General features: G+C 43.3%; 1 protein-coding gene across 1 annotated transcript in view; it reads right to left on the reverse strand.

Moving 5' to 3' along the window:
• Positions 1-13,046, reverse strand: part of MUSK (muscle associated receptor tyrosine kinase) — a 65,727-nt gene that overhangs the window by 14,375 nt on the left and 38,306 nt on the right. The window contains exons 10-14 of the mRNA XM_054986862.1: positions 10,597-10,772; positions 8,156-8,179; positions 6,352-6,440; positions 2,402-2,561; positions 1,548-1,737 (exon numbers count right to left, since the gene is read on the reverse strand). Coding sequence (XP_054842837.1) covers positions 1,548-1,737; positions 2,402-2,561; positions 6,352-6,440; positions 8,156-8,179; positions 10,597-10,772 — 639 coding nt within the window. The remainder of the gene's footprint in view (positions 1-1,547; positions 1,738-2,401; positions 2,562-6,351; positions 6,441-8,155; positions 8,180-10,596; positions 10,773-13,046) is intronic.

Consider the following 13,046-nt stretch of genomic DNA (forward strand, 5'->3'; position numbering starts at 1 on the left):
ACTCATGAATGTATCCAACTGTGTGCCTTTAAAACTTGTTGAGCTTTTCCTAGTGAAATCACTAACAAGAATATTCATCCTAGCACATGACTATGAGCTAATTCTTACCTCAATAAATCTTATTTGATCATGTTTAAGAGAAATGGTTCAAGAAAAGTCAGCAGGTGGTTCCCATAGCAGTTGGCATAAAGAAAGCAAGATGCTACATATTCAAGTATGAAAGTAGAAAATGTTGTACATGGTTGCAAGGTCAGTGGTCAACATGTATACCAGCGGTGGGCACGAACCAAAATATGAACCAATGTTTGTCACAAACCAGGCTGTTTTTCGGTTCACAAAGCGGCGGTTTGTTGGGGGGCATTTCTGATGAACCCCGATGAACTGCGACGATTTTTGGGCCAGTACGTTTGGTTCGTTTTTTGGTTCATCACTGCAGATAGCCTGGTGCAGAACAATCAGTATCCAAGGCAACGGGGGGGGGGGGGGGTTCTGCAGATCTTCTGCTGCCCTGGAAGTGATGTATTCACAAACCAAACGAACCAGTCCACAAACCGGGCAATTTCATGTTGGTTCATGGTTCGTGAAACGCAATGAACCACGAAACACAACAAATCACCATTTTCCTAGTCCGTCCCTGTCTCTAATACCAGTCTAAGATATGACTACTGTATTGAGGAATCATTACGAGCCGGTCTCATCTGATAAAGGCAGTTAAAGAGCCAGTGTGGTGTAGGGGCCAAGAGTCTCGGACTAGGATCTGTGTGGCCCAGTTTCAAATCTCCACTTTGGCTTGGAAACTTGCTGATGATCTTGGACCACTCACACATTCTCAGCTTAATCTGCCTTACAGAACTGTGGTGAGGATGAAATGGAGGGGAGAAGAACAATGTAAGCCGCTTTGAGCACCCACTGGAGAGAGAGGCAGGGTATAAATAAGGTAAATAAATAAATAATGGTTAAAAGTTAGCTAAAGTGGAAGATGGAATTACTAACAGTGCTATTTGCCATAATTATAACCTGTTTGATAATGATGATTCGCAAAGGTGACAAGGATGAGCAGCTTGCCTACACTCGTGACAGCTACTAGCCTTTTGAAGCATTACGGTAGCTTCTTGGAACATTTGAAGAGACACAAACTGAGAGAATCACATAATAGATCATTTAATAATATGTGTATCATATTGGGAACGGGACTGAGTGATTGATTGTATATGTGAATTGGAATTGTCCATGTAAAATAGAAGATTGAAATTGACATTTCTTGTTTGTTTCATAGGGTGTTTTACTGTAACCCTTTCCAATCTCCTTGAGCCATGGTGTTAGCCAAACTTTCCACCAATCTCAAAATACTACAATTTAACAGTGTAACTGTTGAAGATACTAGTTTTATACAGTATTGCAAAATTAAATTTTTGTATAAAAATTAATTTGTGTGATTTTATATCTGAACTCCTTTTCAAAGCTGAAGCTCATTATTATAAGATCAACTTGGTTTTACCTAAAGGACTCTCTAAAAGACACCATACCTAACAACTCCTAGGTCTTACCTTGTTTTGTTTTTCCATTGCTTATGTCTTCGGCAGCAAAGAAGAGCAATGATAATGAGAATGATAACTATTGCAAAGCTGGAGATGATGGAGATAATGACTGTCATAGAGTATGTTGGGGAGAAAATGGAGGAAGGAGGGAAGTGTGGAGTCTCTACACTTGGTTTTGTGGTTCCTTGTGACAAAGATACTAAAAAAGAAACAGCAAAATAATTACTGTAATGGTAGGGCGTTCATTGCTAGGGTGCTTATGACATTAATATAATCATGAAAATCAGTGCAATGTCATAATACCATGAGTAGTTACCAGCTAGTGCACCACAATGGTAGTCTTCTGGACTAACAGTTCCATTGTTTAACAGCCTCCCCCCACCCAGGGGGTCATTTTGTAGAAAAAGAGCTTGAGGAACTCATTAGCATAACTCATTAGCATATGCCACGCCCCTTGTCATCACCGGAAGTGTGCAATTAGCATAAATGATTTACATATGCCACACCCCCTGACCACCTATCCTGGCTGTTTTGGACCCAATCCAGGCCATTCAGGGCTGAAATTGGGCCCAAAATTACAAAAAGAGGCTGAAAATGGCCGAAAAGGGGCCCAAAATTGTCAGGATCAGGCTGCTGCTGAGTGGGAGAGTGATCCACCACCCGTCAAACGCCTGATCTGGGCCGTTTCGGCCCCAATCCAGGCTGAAACGGGCCCAAAATGACTAAGAGTCAGGTGGGCGGGGCCACCTGACATGTGACCTCTTTGGGGAACTGCCAGAACTGCATTCCTGTGCATTCCCCCTCGAAATGAGCCCTGCTCCCCACTAATCTCTTGCTACAAAGTGTAAGTTATGGTACCTTACCATCTCCACAAAGGGGCACATTGCAGTATTCCCATTTTACAGAGGAGTCCATTGTATAACACCAAGGCCGTACATCTTCACCACCTGGATTACGGCAATAGTTTTCTGCATTGGAGAGCTCTGGGAAAATTTGAGGGGTTCTTCTATGTGAATGGGGTTCCTAAGGGCAAAAAAAAAAAAGTTTGATGGATGCTTTTTAGTGTTACATTGTTCAGCAGCTCTTTCTAAGTTTGGGGGAAATTAGTTGTGTTTTAACAAACATCCTTTCTAAAGAATACATTATACCAGCATCTCAAGAGAGAATTAAGAGTTTCTTTATAGGAAGGTGTGGTGGAATTCTGACCTACAGCAATCATCTCCTCCTTAAGGACTGGAACCACACACCATTGACATTGTACCACAACAATAATTCTTCTTCTAATATGCTTTATAGGGAAATCCAGAAAGTAAATAATCCTGCCAATTTGCCAATATAAGAAATATGGCCAGGGAAAAATATTATATGCCAGCCCAATCTCCATCTGCTGAGTTCCTCATTAGGGGTGTGCACCTCCCCCCAAAATTCGTAAATCTGAATATTTTTGCCAAATACGAGGGAAAAAATGGAATCTCCTGAATTCTGAATTTATTCTCTAATTTGGTTCAGCTAAAAAAAGTTCAGTAAAATTTAGCAATTGTTTTCTATGGGAAAATCACATTGGGGCTATCCAGTGGGCTGAGAGGGGCATTTTTCAACCAAACTTCACCACATGTGGAGATAATCTACTATTAACTGTCCTCTTAGCACCCACCCCAAGTTTCATGAAGATTGGACTCTGGGGGGAGGGGTCAATTTTATAGGCCCCCAAAGAAGGTGCCCCCACTCACTCTCCATTATTCCCTATGGGGAAAATATCTGGAGGCTATCCGGGAGGCTGGGGGTGACATTTTTCAAACAAACTCCACAATATCTTCAGGAGACCTACTCTGACTGTCCTCCAAAGACTCACTGAACTTTCATGAAGATTGGACTGTGGGGGGGCAATTTTATGGGCCCCCAAAGAAGGTGCTCCCCACTCTCCATTATTCCCTATGGGAAAAATATCTGGAGGCTATCTGGGAGGCTGGGAGTGACATTTTTCAAACAAACTCCACAATATTTTCAGGAGACCTACTTCTGACTGTCCTCCAAAGACTTCCTGAAGTTTCAGGAAGATTGGACTACCACGTCCAATTCTATGCCCCCCTGCACAAGGTGCCCCCAGCCATTCCATTGTTTCATATGGGGAAAAAAGTCAAACTTGACTCCCACTGCAGAAACACACTGGGGCAAGGCCACCATGGCCAGGGCACATTCTCAAATGCAAGCTGAGCCCCCCCCCCGCCCCGCCACCCGAAAAAAGCCCAACAGAATCAAACTGAAGCAAGGAGATGCAATCTCCCCAGAACCAAAGTGAAGCAAAGGAAACAACATCACACCAGAGAATCCCATCCATTCTACCCAAACCAGACTGAAGCAAGGGACACTCTTGCAACTGAGAGCCAAGCTACAAGTGACGCCTTACACAGGTTGGACACTTGTCAACTTCCCTCAAGTTTTGATGGGAAATGTAGGCATCCTGGTTTTACAGCTTGGCTCTCCATTACAGCTGCAAGACCAGGATGCCTACATTTCCCATCAAAACTTGAGGGAAGCTGACAAGTGTCCAACCTGAGTCAGGCATCACTTGTAGCTTAGCTCTGTGACCAACAAAAGCAAACTGATGCAAGGGAATGCTTTGTGCTTAGGGCTGGGTACTGCTTGGTTCTGTTCTTTGGTGGTTTCCTACTGGCTGAACCCAGTGCCTGGCTGCTGTGAATGACACTAGTTTGGTTGGGCTGCTTCTGTTAGCCCCAGAGTGATTTTCCCATAGAAAACAATGGCCAGATTTTACTGATTTTTTACCAAACTTCGATAAAAATTTGAATACCTGGTTTTTGATTCAGAATATCCAGATTTCACCTAATCAGCTAAAATCCAGTATTTTGATCCAAATTCCGAACCAAACTGCAATCTCTATTCCTCATATTTAGGATCAAGTGACTGATTTTTCAGGTCATTTGGGATTGAAGCTCCCCAAAGGTCAGCTGGATCCAGACTGAATAGGTAAAGTAGTAAAACAAGAGCTGCTGTAGCCTAGTGGTCAGGTTGTAAATTAGCACTCTACTGGTTCGGATTCCACTACTGCCGTGAATTCACTAAGTGGCCTTGGGTAAGCCTCTCCTCTCAGCCCCAGCTCCTCAGCTGTATCATGGGGATAATAGTAACACTGACCTCGTTCACTGCTCTGAGTGGGGCACTAATCTGTCTAGAAGAGTGGTATATAAGCGCAGTTATTAATTATTAATAATTTAGTAATTTCCATTCATTTCTCCTTCTTGCTGTAGATCCCCCTCATGTTGTTCTTCAGGACTGTCTTTTCCCCCAAGAGCAGCATTTCATGGAGATCAGTGGGCTGCAGAGGGAGCGGTATGCAGCCAAGATTCATTCCACTGATGGAAAAGCTATTAATGTTTATACCTTGTAAGATCTAGGATCTTCCATTTACCACCCTTGGATTTTCACTTTCTATATCCAGTAAGCCTCTTCATTAGACCCCTTTTGACTTACTTGCTTTAATGCCTACTAATATTGCTCTGGAATGTTTTATTTCTTATACAAAAATATATTTGCGCATATCTTTCTTGATTAATCACAGATGTCTGAAAATATATCTTTATGCATGCAATTATATATATTATAGCAAGTAATCACAGTAAATATATTTCAAAATAATGTATCAACGATCAAGACACTGGTTAAGAGGAATTATTTCACATGGAATAATATTTGTGGGAAGTGGGGTCAAGCATGCATGGGTGTTCTTGTTCTAAAGAGCTGTTCTGTTTTGGAAGGAAATAACAATAATAATCAAGGATAGAATAGACAATGGTCCACCATACTTCATGTTGAACTCATTTAATTACATAGTCAGCCTTTGACTGAGATAGACAACTGGCCCATCTTGCTTAGTATTGGTCACTGTGACCCAAGGTAGTTCTCTAAATTTTCAGGCAAAGGTAATTTCCCAGCCCTGATACTGGAGATGGTTTTAACTTGAGAGCCAGTTTGATGTAGTAGTTAAGAGCGCGGGACTCTAATCTGGAGAACCGGGTTTGATTCCCCACTCCTCCACTTGAAGCCAGCTGGGTGACCTTGGGCTAGTCACAGCTCTCTGGAGCTCTCTCAGCCTCACCCACCTCACAGGGTGTTTTGTTGTGGGGATAATAATGACATACTTTGTAAACTGCTCTGAGTGGGCATTAAGTTGTCCTGAAGGGTGGTATATACATCAAATGTTGTTATTATTATTGTTATTATTCCAGGGACTGAAACTGGGACCTAATGTATGCAAAGTACATGTTTTACCAGTGAGCTATGGCACGGTCCTTTATTCTTCCCTTATGTGCTTTCTCCTTTAACAATAAGGAAATATAACTTACTATTTTAGTTCTCTTAACTTTCTGTAAATTGTGTTATAGCAAGATGTTGTATGACTATCACTTTAAACGGAAAATTTTAATGATGTTACTCATTCATAAATATTTTAATAATTTGCCTACCTGTGATCTGTGTTAATCATTGGCTGATTCCGCACATGTTGGATAATGCACTTCCAATCCTCTTTATAGATCATTTGGAACGGATTTTTTCATGTGCGGAACAAAAAATCCACCAATTGATAAAGTGCATTGAAAGTGCATTATCCAACATCAGCCATTTATGGCACACTAATGACTTGAAAGGATGAAAAAATGCAACTCTTCCAATTTACAAAAGCGTTTGTACTTTCCTGCTTGGAAGTAACTGTCTCTCAGGCAAGTGTCTATTTACAAGCGTATTTTACACCCAACCACTTCTCCGGGGGGGGGGGGGGGGAGTGCCTCTTTACCTGCTCGCTCCACTTCTGACAAGGAATGCCGGAAGCTGTGACATTGACCGAGCCTTGGTAGGTTAGCCCATTGCCTTTGTAGCAAGTTGCTGAAGAAAAATAAAAGCATATAGAATGGTAAAACAAGAGAACATGCTCCATTGGCTGGTCTGCCCTTCTGTGATGAAAACACAATAATGATAGGCTAAAATTTTACATTATCAGTCTCTCAAGAACCATATGGGAGAAGGACCTTCTGCCAGGAAGCTCACAGTTTTCAAAAGGTCAGAAGAATCTTAGCATAACCTCCTTTGCAGGACTGCTTGCTGGGAAAACGGTGGTGCTCCAAGAGTTCTTTTAGCCCTGTTGGAGGTCAGGCTTCACTCACAGCACCATTCCACCTTGAAAAAACCCTAGGCTGCACTGCTTTGGAGCTTTAATAGGGCTCTCCTGCCCTGTCCCTACTGTAGTCCAGATGTCCAGAAGAGGAAGAGGAAACCTATCTGTTATGTATTGGGCTAACTTCGAGGAAAACAGGGCTCCTCAGGTAGCCAAGTACTTCCAGCAGAGAGTCCCGTTTTTGCCACTGTGAAGAGAAAATGGCAGCCAATGGGGAGACCCGTGGATCATGCCTTTCCTGGGGTACAATCTCTCTGAAACTTGGGGGGGGGGGTCTTCAGAGGACAGTAAGGACTATGTCCCCTGCAAATTTGGTGGGTATTGGACATTGGGAAGGTCCGTTTGTGGGGTGTTTAAAGGGCCCTGCCCCTTGCATGTGGCAGGAAAAGGTCCTTTAAACTATCAGCTGGCAGGTGGCAGGGGGGAATCCCCCCTGCCACCTGCCAGCTGATAGTTTGAAGGGATCTTTAAAGGGCTATGTAAGTGGGTTTGAGGGGAGGGGGGACTAAGAGGGAGCTTTGGGGTGGGGTGGGGTTCTGGCCTCCAGAAACAACAAACAACAAACATGTCCGAAACAGTTCATGTTCGTCCATGTTCGTTGTTCGTGGATGGCACCGAACGACCAACAGGGTGTTCGGGTTTTTTTCCCCCATTCATGGCCATGTCTAATCAGAATCACCCAGCCTTGGATTTTAATTTCTATAAATCTTTATGGCTGGCTGCTCTATTATGTTTGGGGATTTATATCTGTGCAATAGCCATAACACGCTGTTTCACTGCTAAGCAGCAGTAAGGTGTACCTTACCTCATCAGAGTTTCACCTCATGATTTCTAGTACTGGTCTGATATTGGGGGGGCTGCATTTCATGAATCCTAAAAAATAGATTGGAGGCCACCAAAGAAGTCCAGGGGGAAGCAATGGCAAACCACCTCTGCTTATCACTTGCCTTAAAAACTCCATGAGGGGTCACCATGAGTTGGTTGCAACTTGACGACACTTAATTGTTACTAAAAAGTGGTCCATCTGTAAAAATCAGCCTCCTTTCTCCAGGATTTTTTGGCATCCTTTTGCAAATGAAGTGTGAATGGGCGGATATCACAGGGGGAAGTGGGTTGCACTTGCATTACCAAGGAAATCCGACCATTACCTCTTTAGTTCAAATCCGGTCGTACATATTTAGTTGAAGCTCAAGAGGGACATGCATTCAGAACTTTTCAAAGAAATGACATTAAACTCAGAATGCATGCAAGCATCACAAGCTAAACAAATGTATCTTCCAACCTATGCAATACTAATTAGAAACTTCAACATAACTATTTATCACCCTTTTAAAAATCCTCCCCAAAGATCTCATCTACAACCTCTGAAGCAAGTCTACATCTCAACCTAGAAAATATGATACAAATTCAAGAGGTGACTACTTACTGGTTATATCTTCCTTTTTAAGATCTGAAGAAGAAAAAGGAAATACGTTATTCAGATATACTGAATATATACTGAATATATATATTCAGAAAAGCTGAAGATATGCAGCTTTAAATATGTTGTGATCAGAGGCTTATCGATGTTTCAACTACCTGCTGTAGATGTGCCTTTAACAACAGCTGATGAGAGAAATTTACTGGAGATAATGCTAATCTCTGTCCCTGGAAAGCATGTCTGCTGATTTCTAAATCTAATCTTCCTCAAATCAAAACTGACTCAAATTCCTAAAAAGAGGAATAGAAACAGATTGCTGGATTTAAGGAGAAATTTGGCAAGGAGGAATTAAGAGAATTCCATATAACAACCTTACTTTGCACACAGAAACAGGGCTAGTCCGGCCCCATATCTAGACATGCCACAAATGGACTTTGGAGGCCTAGAACAGAACAACCTCGGAGAGAGGCACAAAACAGGGGAGTAACACAGTTGTATGGCTTTGTGTAGATTAGAGGAGCCAACTAAGTTGTATTAATATATGCACTGTATTAAGCCCAGGGCACAGAGAGTGTCTGAGAATGATGTATTGTCGAAGGCTTTCACGGCCGGAGAACGATGGTTGTTGTGGGTTTTCCGGGCTGTATTGCCGTGGTCTTGGCATTGTAGTTCCTGACGTTTCGCCAGCAGCTGTGGCTGGCATCTTCAGAGGTGTAGCACCAAAAGACAGATCTCTCAGTGCCTGCCCACGGCTGCTGCACCCGGCCCGGGGCGTGTGCTGGTGGCAGCGGCAGCGCGGGGCGGGAGGGATAGGAGGCTGCAGCTCTGTGGCACGCAGTCCCGCCCCCTGTGCCTTCTCCGGCGCTCCCTCCGGCACCCCGTGCCTGAGGCCACCGCCTACCTGGCCTCAATGGGTGCGCCAGCCCTGAATCAGAACACAGCCTTGGATGTGAAAACCTCTACAAAATCCATTGAACTGACTACTCAGAATTTAAAAACCTGAAATTTCAGCACACCTATAGTTCCTACGATTTTCTTAGCCTGTTTGAGAATCTGAGTTTAAGCAGATTTGTGCTTTAAATTTGGTGTAGTGCTTAAGACCTCTAATCTGGAGAACTGGGTTTGATTCCCCACTCCTCCGCTTGAAGCCAGCTGGGTAACCGTGCGTCAGTCACTGCTCTCTCAGAGCTCTCTCAGCTCCACCTACCTCACAGGGTGATTGTTGTGAGGATAATAATACACTTGGTAAACCACTCTGAGTGTGACATTAAGTTGTCCTGAAGGGCGGTATATAAATCAAATGTTTTCTGTTACTGTTGTTGTTGTTGTTGTTGTTGTTATAAGAAACAATTAATACAGTGGTCATCCAAATGCATATTTTCTCCATATGTGGCAGCAGTGCCCCTGTGTAAAAAGCTATTGAGCGCTGATAATTGAGAAGCTCAAAATAGCTTATGGTTTCAGTATCTCTTTAGCTCTAGAAACAATGTTGTTGAATTATGTTCCTATGATTCCATGAAATGCTCATGTTATCTTATTAAATTTTATTACAGCGGCATGCATAGTTTTTGCCAGGCCTTGGTAGCAAAATAATTCATTTAAGATATGTTTATGGTTCGAGAAGATTATGGAATTATTTTCTATGGTAAATTTAACTGCCCTTCAGAAAGGCAGAGGTTTGAAAGTTCTGGAACTATTGTGGAAATCACTGTTTAACCAATTAGAAGTATATGTACCGATATTGACTGTGTATTTAACACAGGGGTGGCATTGTAATGGTAAGTTTCTTTTTCTAGGAGTAATTTTTAAATATGGTTGTTGTGGATTTTCCGGGCTGTATAGCCATGGTCTTGGCATTGTAGTTCCTGATGTTTTGCCAGCAGCTGTGACTGGCATCTTCAGAGGTGTAGCACCAAAAGACAGAGATCTCTCAATGTCACAGTGTGGAGAAGATGTTGGCAGGTAATTTATATCTACTCAGGAAGGTGGGTTTGGGCTGAGTCATCCTGTAAGAGTTTCCCAGGGTGTGGAATGCTAATGGAGGGAGGCTTCACTGCATCCTGAGGAGGTGCTTTTGCATATGGATTGGTGCTTGTCACGGTTCTCCGGCCATGAAAGCCTTCGACAATTTTTAAATAGTTGATATTTAATAAAAATGCAAAAAATAAAAAAATAAAAATACTATGGTTTACTCTGTCCAATAAAGTGAGCTATGTATGTACTGAAGAAGTAGATTTTTCCATTGTGGGCAGAATTTGTCTGTATGGTGAGAAGTAAAAGTGGAAACAACGGTCTCCCTAGCTTTTAAAATTCTAGGCAAGCACTTTTCAGGTTGACATTTGGCAACCTTGCAGGGTTTATGGCTTGCAGCTTTAGCATAAACCCATTCAAAGATCATATCACATTGTTACTGGGTCAGATCATGGAGAACTTATTGAACCACTTACTAAAATGTGGGATCTTGGTGCAAGCCTCTGGGTCTTGGTGTATGCTGGGAAGTCTGTTGCACTCTGGCAGGGTAAGTAGCATCAGTCCTGGTTTGTAGATCCCTTTGCGGGCATTTTCTTCCATCAAAAGCCATTCCTTAAAGCAGTAGAGATCCTTTACAGCAAGGCAATGCTCTCTACATTGTTTTACAAAGAACAGCGGAATGCGTAGTCAATGAAGTGACGGCAATACACACATTAACAACTAACTGCAAACAAAGAGGTCATCAAAGGGCATGAAATCAGCAGAATTACCAATCCTTATACTACTCTTTTACAGCACAAGCATCTACAGAGGTGGATTGGCCATTTAATTTTCCAGGCAACTTCCCACGGACCACCACTCCGGAAAGCTGGAGGCCACCAGCATATATCCAGTCAACACCTGCCAGGGCTGCTGGGACTCAGCTTGCCACTGGCTGGCAGCAACATTGAAGGAGACTACACGCAAGCCTTTGCCCACCCTCTTCATTGCTGCTTGGACTGAAGAGGAGTCAGTCCAGATCTGCAGAGAAGGGCAGGAAGTGGTAGCCACATGCATGTCTGGACCACTGCCCTTGTGATAAAAGCAATGGCTGATGTGCCGTTTTGGTGTTAGCATAGCAGGGATCGCCGCCTCTTCATGGGTGCTCTTTTGTGCCTGGGCTGCCCTCTTCATGAAGAAGAGCAATGGTTCACAAGGAGGGGCCAGATGCAACTTCTCACTGCCACTGCTATGACCAGGGCTTTTTTTCAGCAGGAACATGGTGGAACGGAGTTCCGGAACCTCTTGAAAATGGTCACATGGCTGGTGGCCCTGCCCCCTGATCTCCAGACAGAGGGGAGTGTAGATTGCCCTCTGCGCCGCTCGGCGGCACGGAGGGCAATCTCAACTCCCCTCTGTCTGGAGATCAGGGGGCGGGGCCACCAGCCATGTGACCATTTTCTCCGAGGGCAACCCACTGAGTTCCACCACCTCTTTTCCCAGAAAAAAAAGCCCTGGCTATGACCCAGCAGGATTATGAAGCCAGGCTAAAAATGATGAGTCACATGACATGGGCTAGTCCCCATCACATGAGCCTATCAGGTGATGTCAATTCCATTCACTTCCACCATCCTGTTCTTCTGCTTTGGATTTCAATGGGAATAACTTCCATGCAACAAGTGCTAAATGCCTGCATTGTATATATATTTAAAACATTACTTGCTTTGTTGAAATTAAACTGGTGTGGCAGCCATGCCCACATAGTTTTGTGTACTTTTGGTTTAAACAAAAAAAAATCCATTTCATTTAGGCTTGTTTGTTTATCAGATTATTACCCTAGTCTAACCTCCAAGAGGCTCAAGGCAGGTTACACGGCCACCTCCTTCCATTTTATCATCACAACAACCCTGGCTTTTCCACAGAGTTTTTACTCCAGCATGATTTCCTAACTGCATACTTTCCCCGTTCTCTTACACAGTATTTTTTTTTGCAACAGGGACTGAAAAAAACAAGGGAATAGCTTGAAAACAAACGGGAGAGCAACAAGTGGCAAACAATACTGTGAGTAAGAGAGGGAGGAAACCAGTACAGTTAAAAAACCGTGTTGGAGCAAATATTTGGTGCTGAGCCCCTTCTAAAGTCAATGAGGCTCGGATGATGTGTTTGTCTGAAGCTTCATGGCAGAGTTTGGGCTGAACCTGGCTCTCACCAGTCTTCTTGGTTGTACTCTAGCCTCCTAACCAGCACACCACTCTGCATTTTGCACAGGACTTTCTTCAGAGATTTATGCCACACAATTCTCACAGCAACAAGTCTATAGCAAGTGCTGCTCACCCTCTCCTTTGCATAGCAAATGAAGAAACGGCAACACCAGATTAGGTTCCATTTACTCCACCATAGGACAGGTGATGTCACCACAGGACTATCCTATTGATCAGAGAGCCAGTTTGGTGTAGTGTTTAAGAGCGCAGGACTCTAATCTGGAGAACTAGATTTTTTTTTTTTAATTTTTTTTTTATTTTTTTTTTAAATTTATTTTTTTTAAACTGGAGAACTAGATTTGATTCCCCATTCCTCCCCTTAAAGCCAACTGGGTGACCTTGGGCTAGTTACAGCTCTCTGGAGCTCTCTCAGCCCCTACCCACCTCTCAGGGTGATTGTTTTTGTGAGGATAATGATAACAGACTTTGTAAAACTCTCTGAGTGGGCATTAAATTGTCCTGAAGGTATATAAATCAAATGTTGTTGTTGTCAGGGCTTTTTTTCAGCTGGAAGGAATGGAGTTCCGGAACCTCTTGAAAATGGTCACACGGCTGGTGGCCCTGCCTCCTGATCTCCAGACAGAGGGGAGTTTAGATTGCCAATCTAAACTCCCCTCTGTCTGGAGATCAGGGGGCAGGGCCACCAGCCATGTGACCATTTTCTCTGAGGGCAACCCACTGAGTTC

Source organism: Eublepharis macularius, chromosome 8, assembly GCF_028583425.1.
Source record: "Eublepharis macularius isolate TG4126 chromosome 8, MPM_Emac_v1.0, whole genome shotgun sequence".
NCBI classification, from domain to species: domain Eukaryota; kingdom Metazoa; phylum Chordata; class Lepidosauria; order Squamata; family Eublepharidae; genus Eublepharis; species Eublepharis macularius.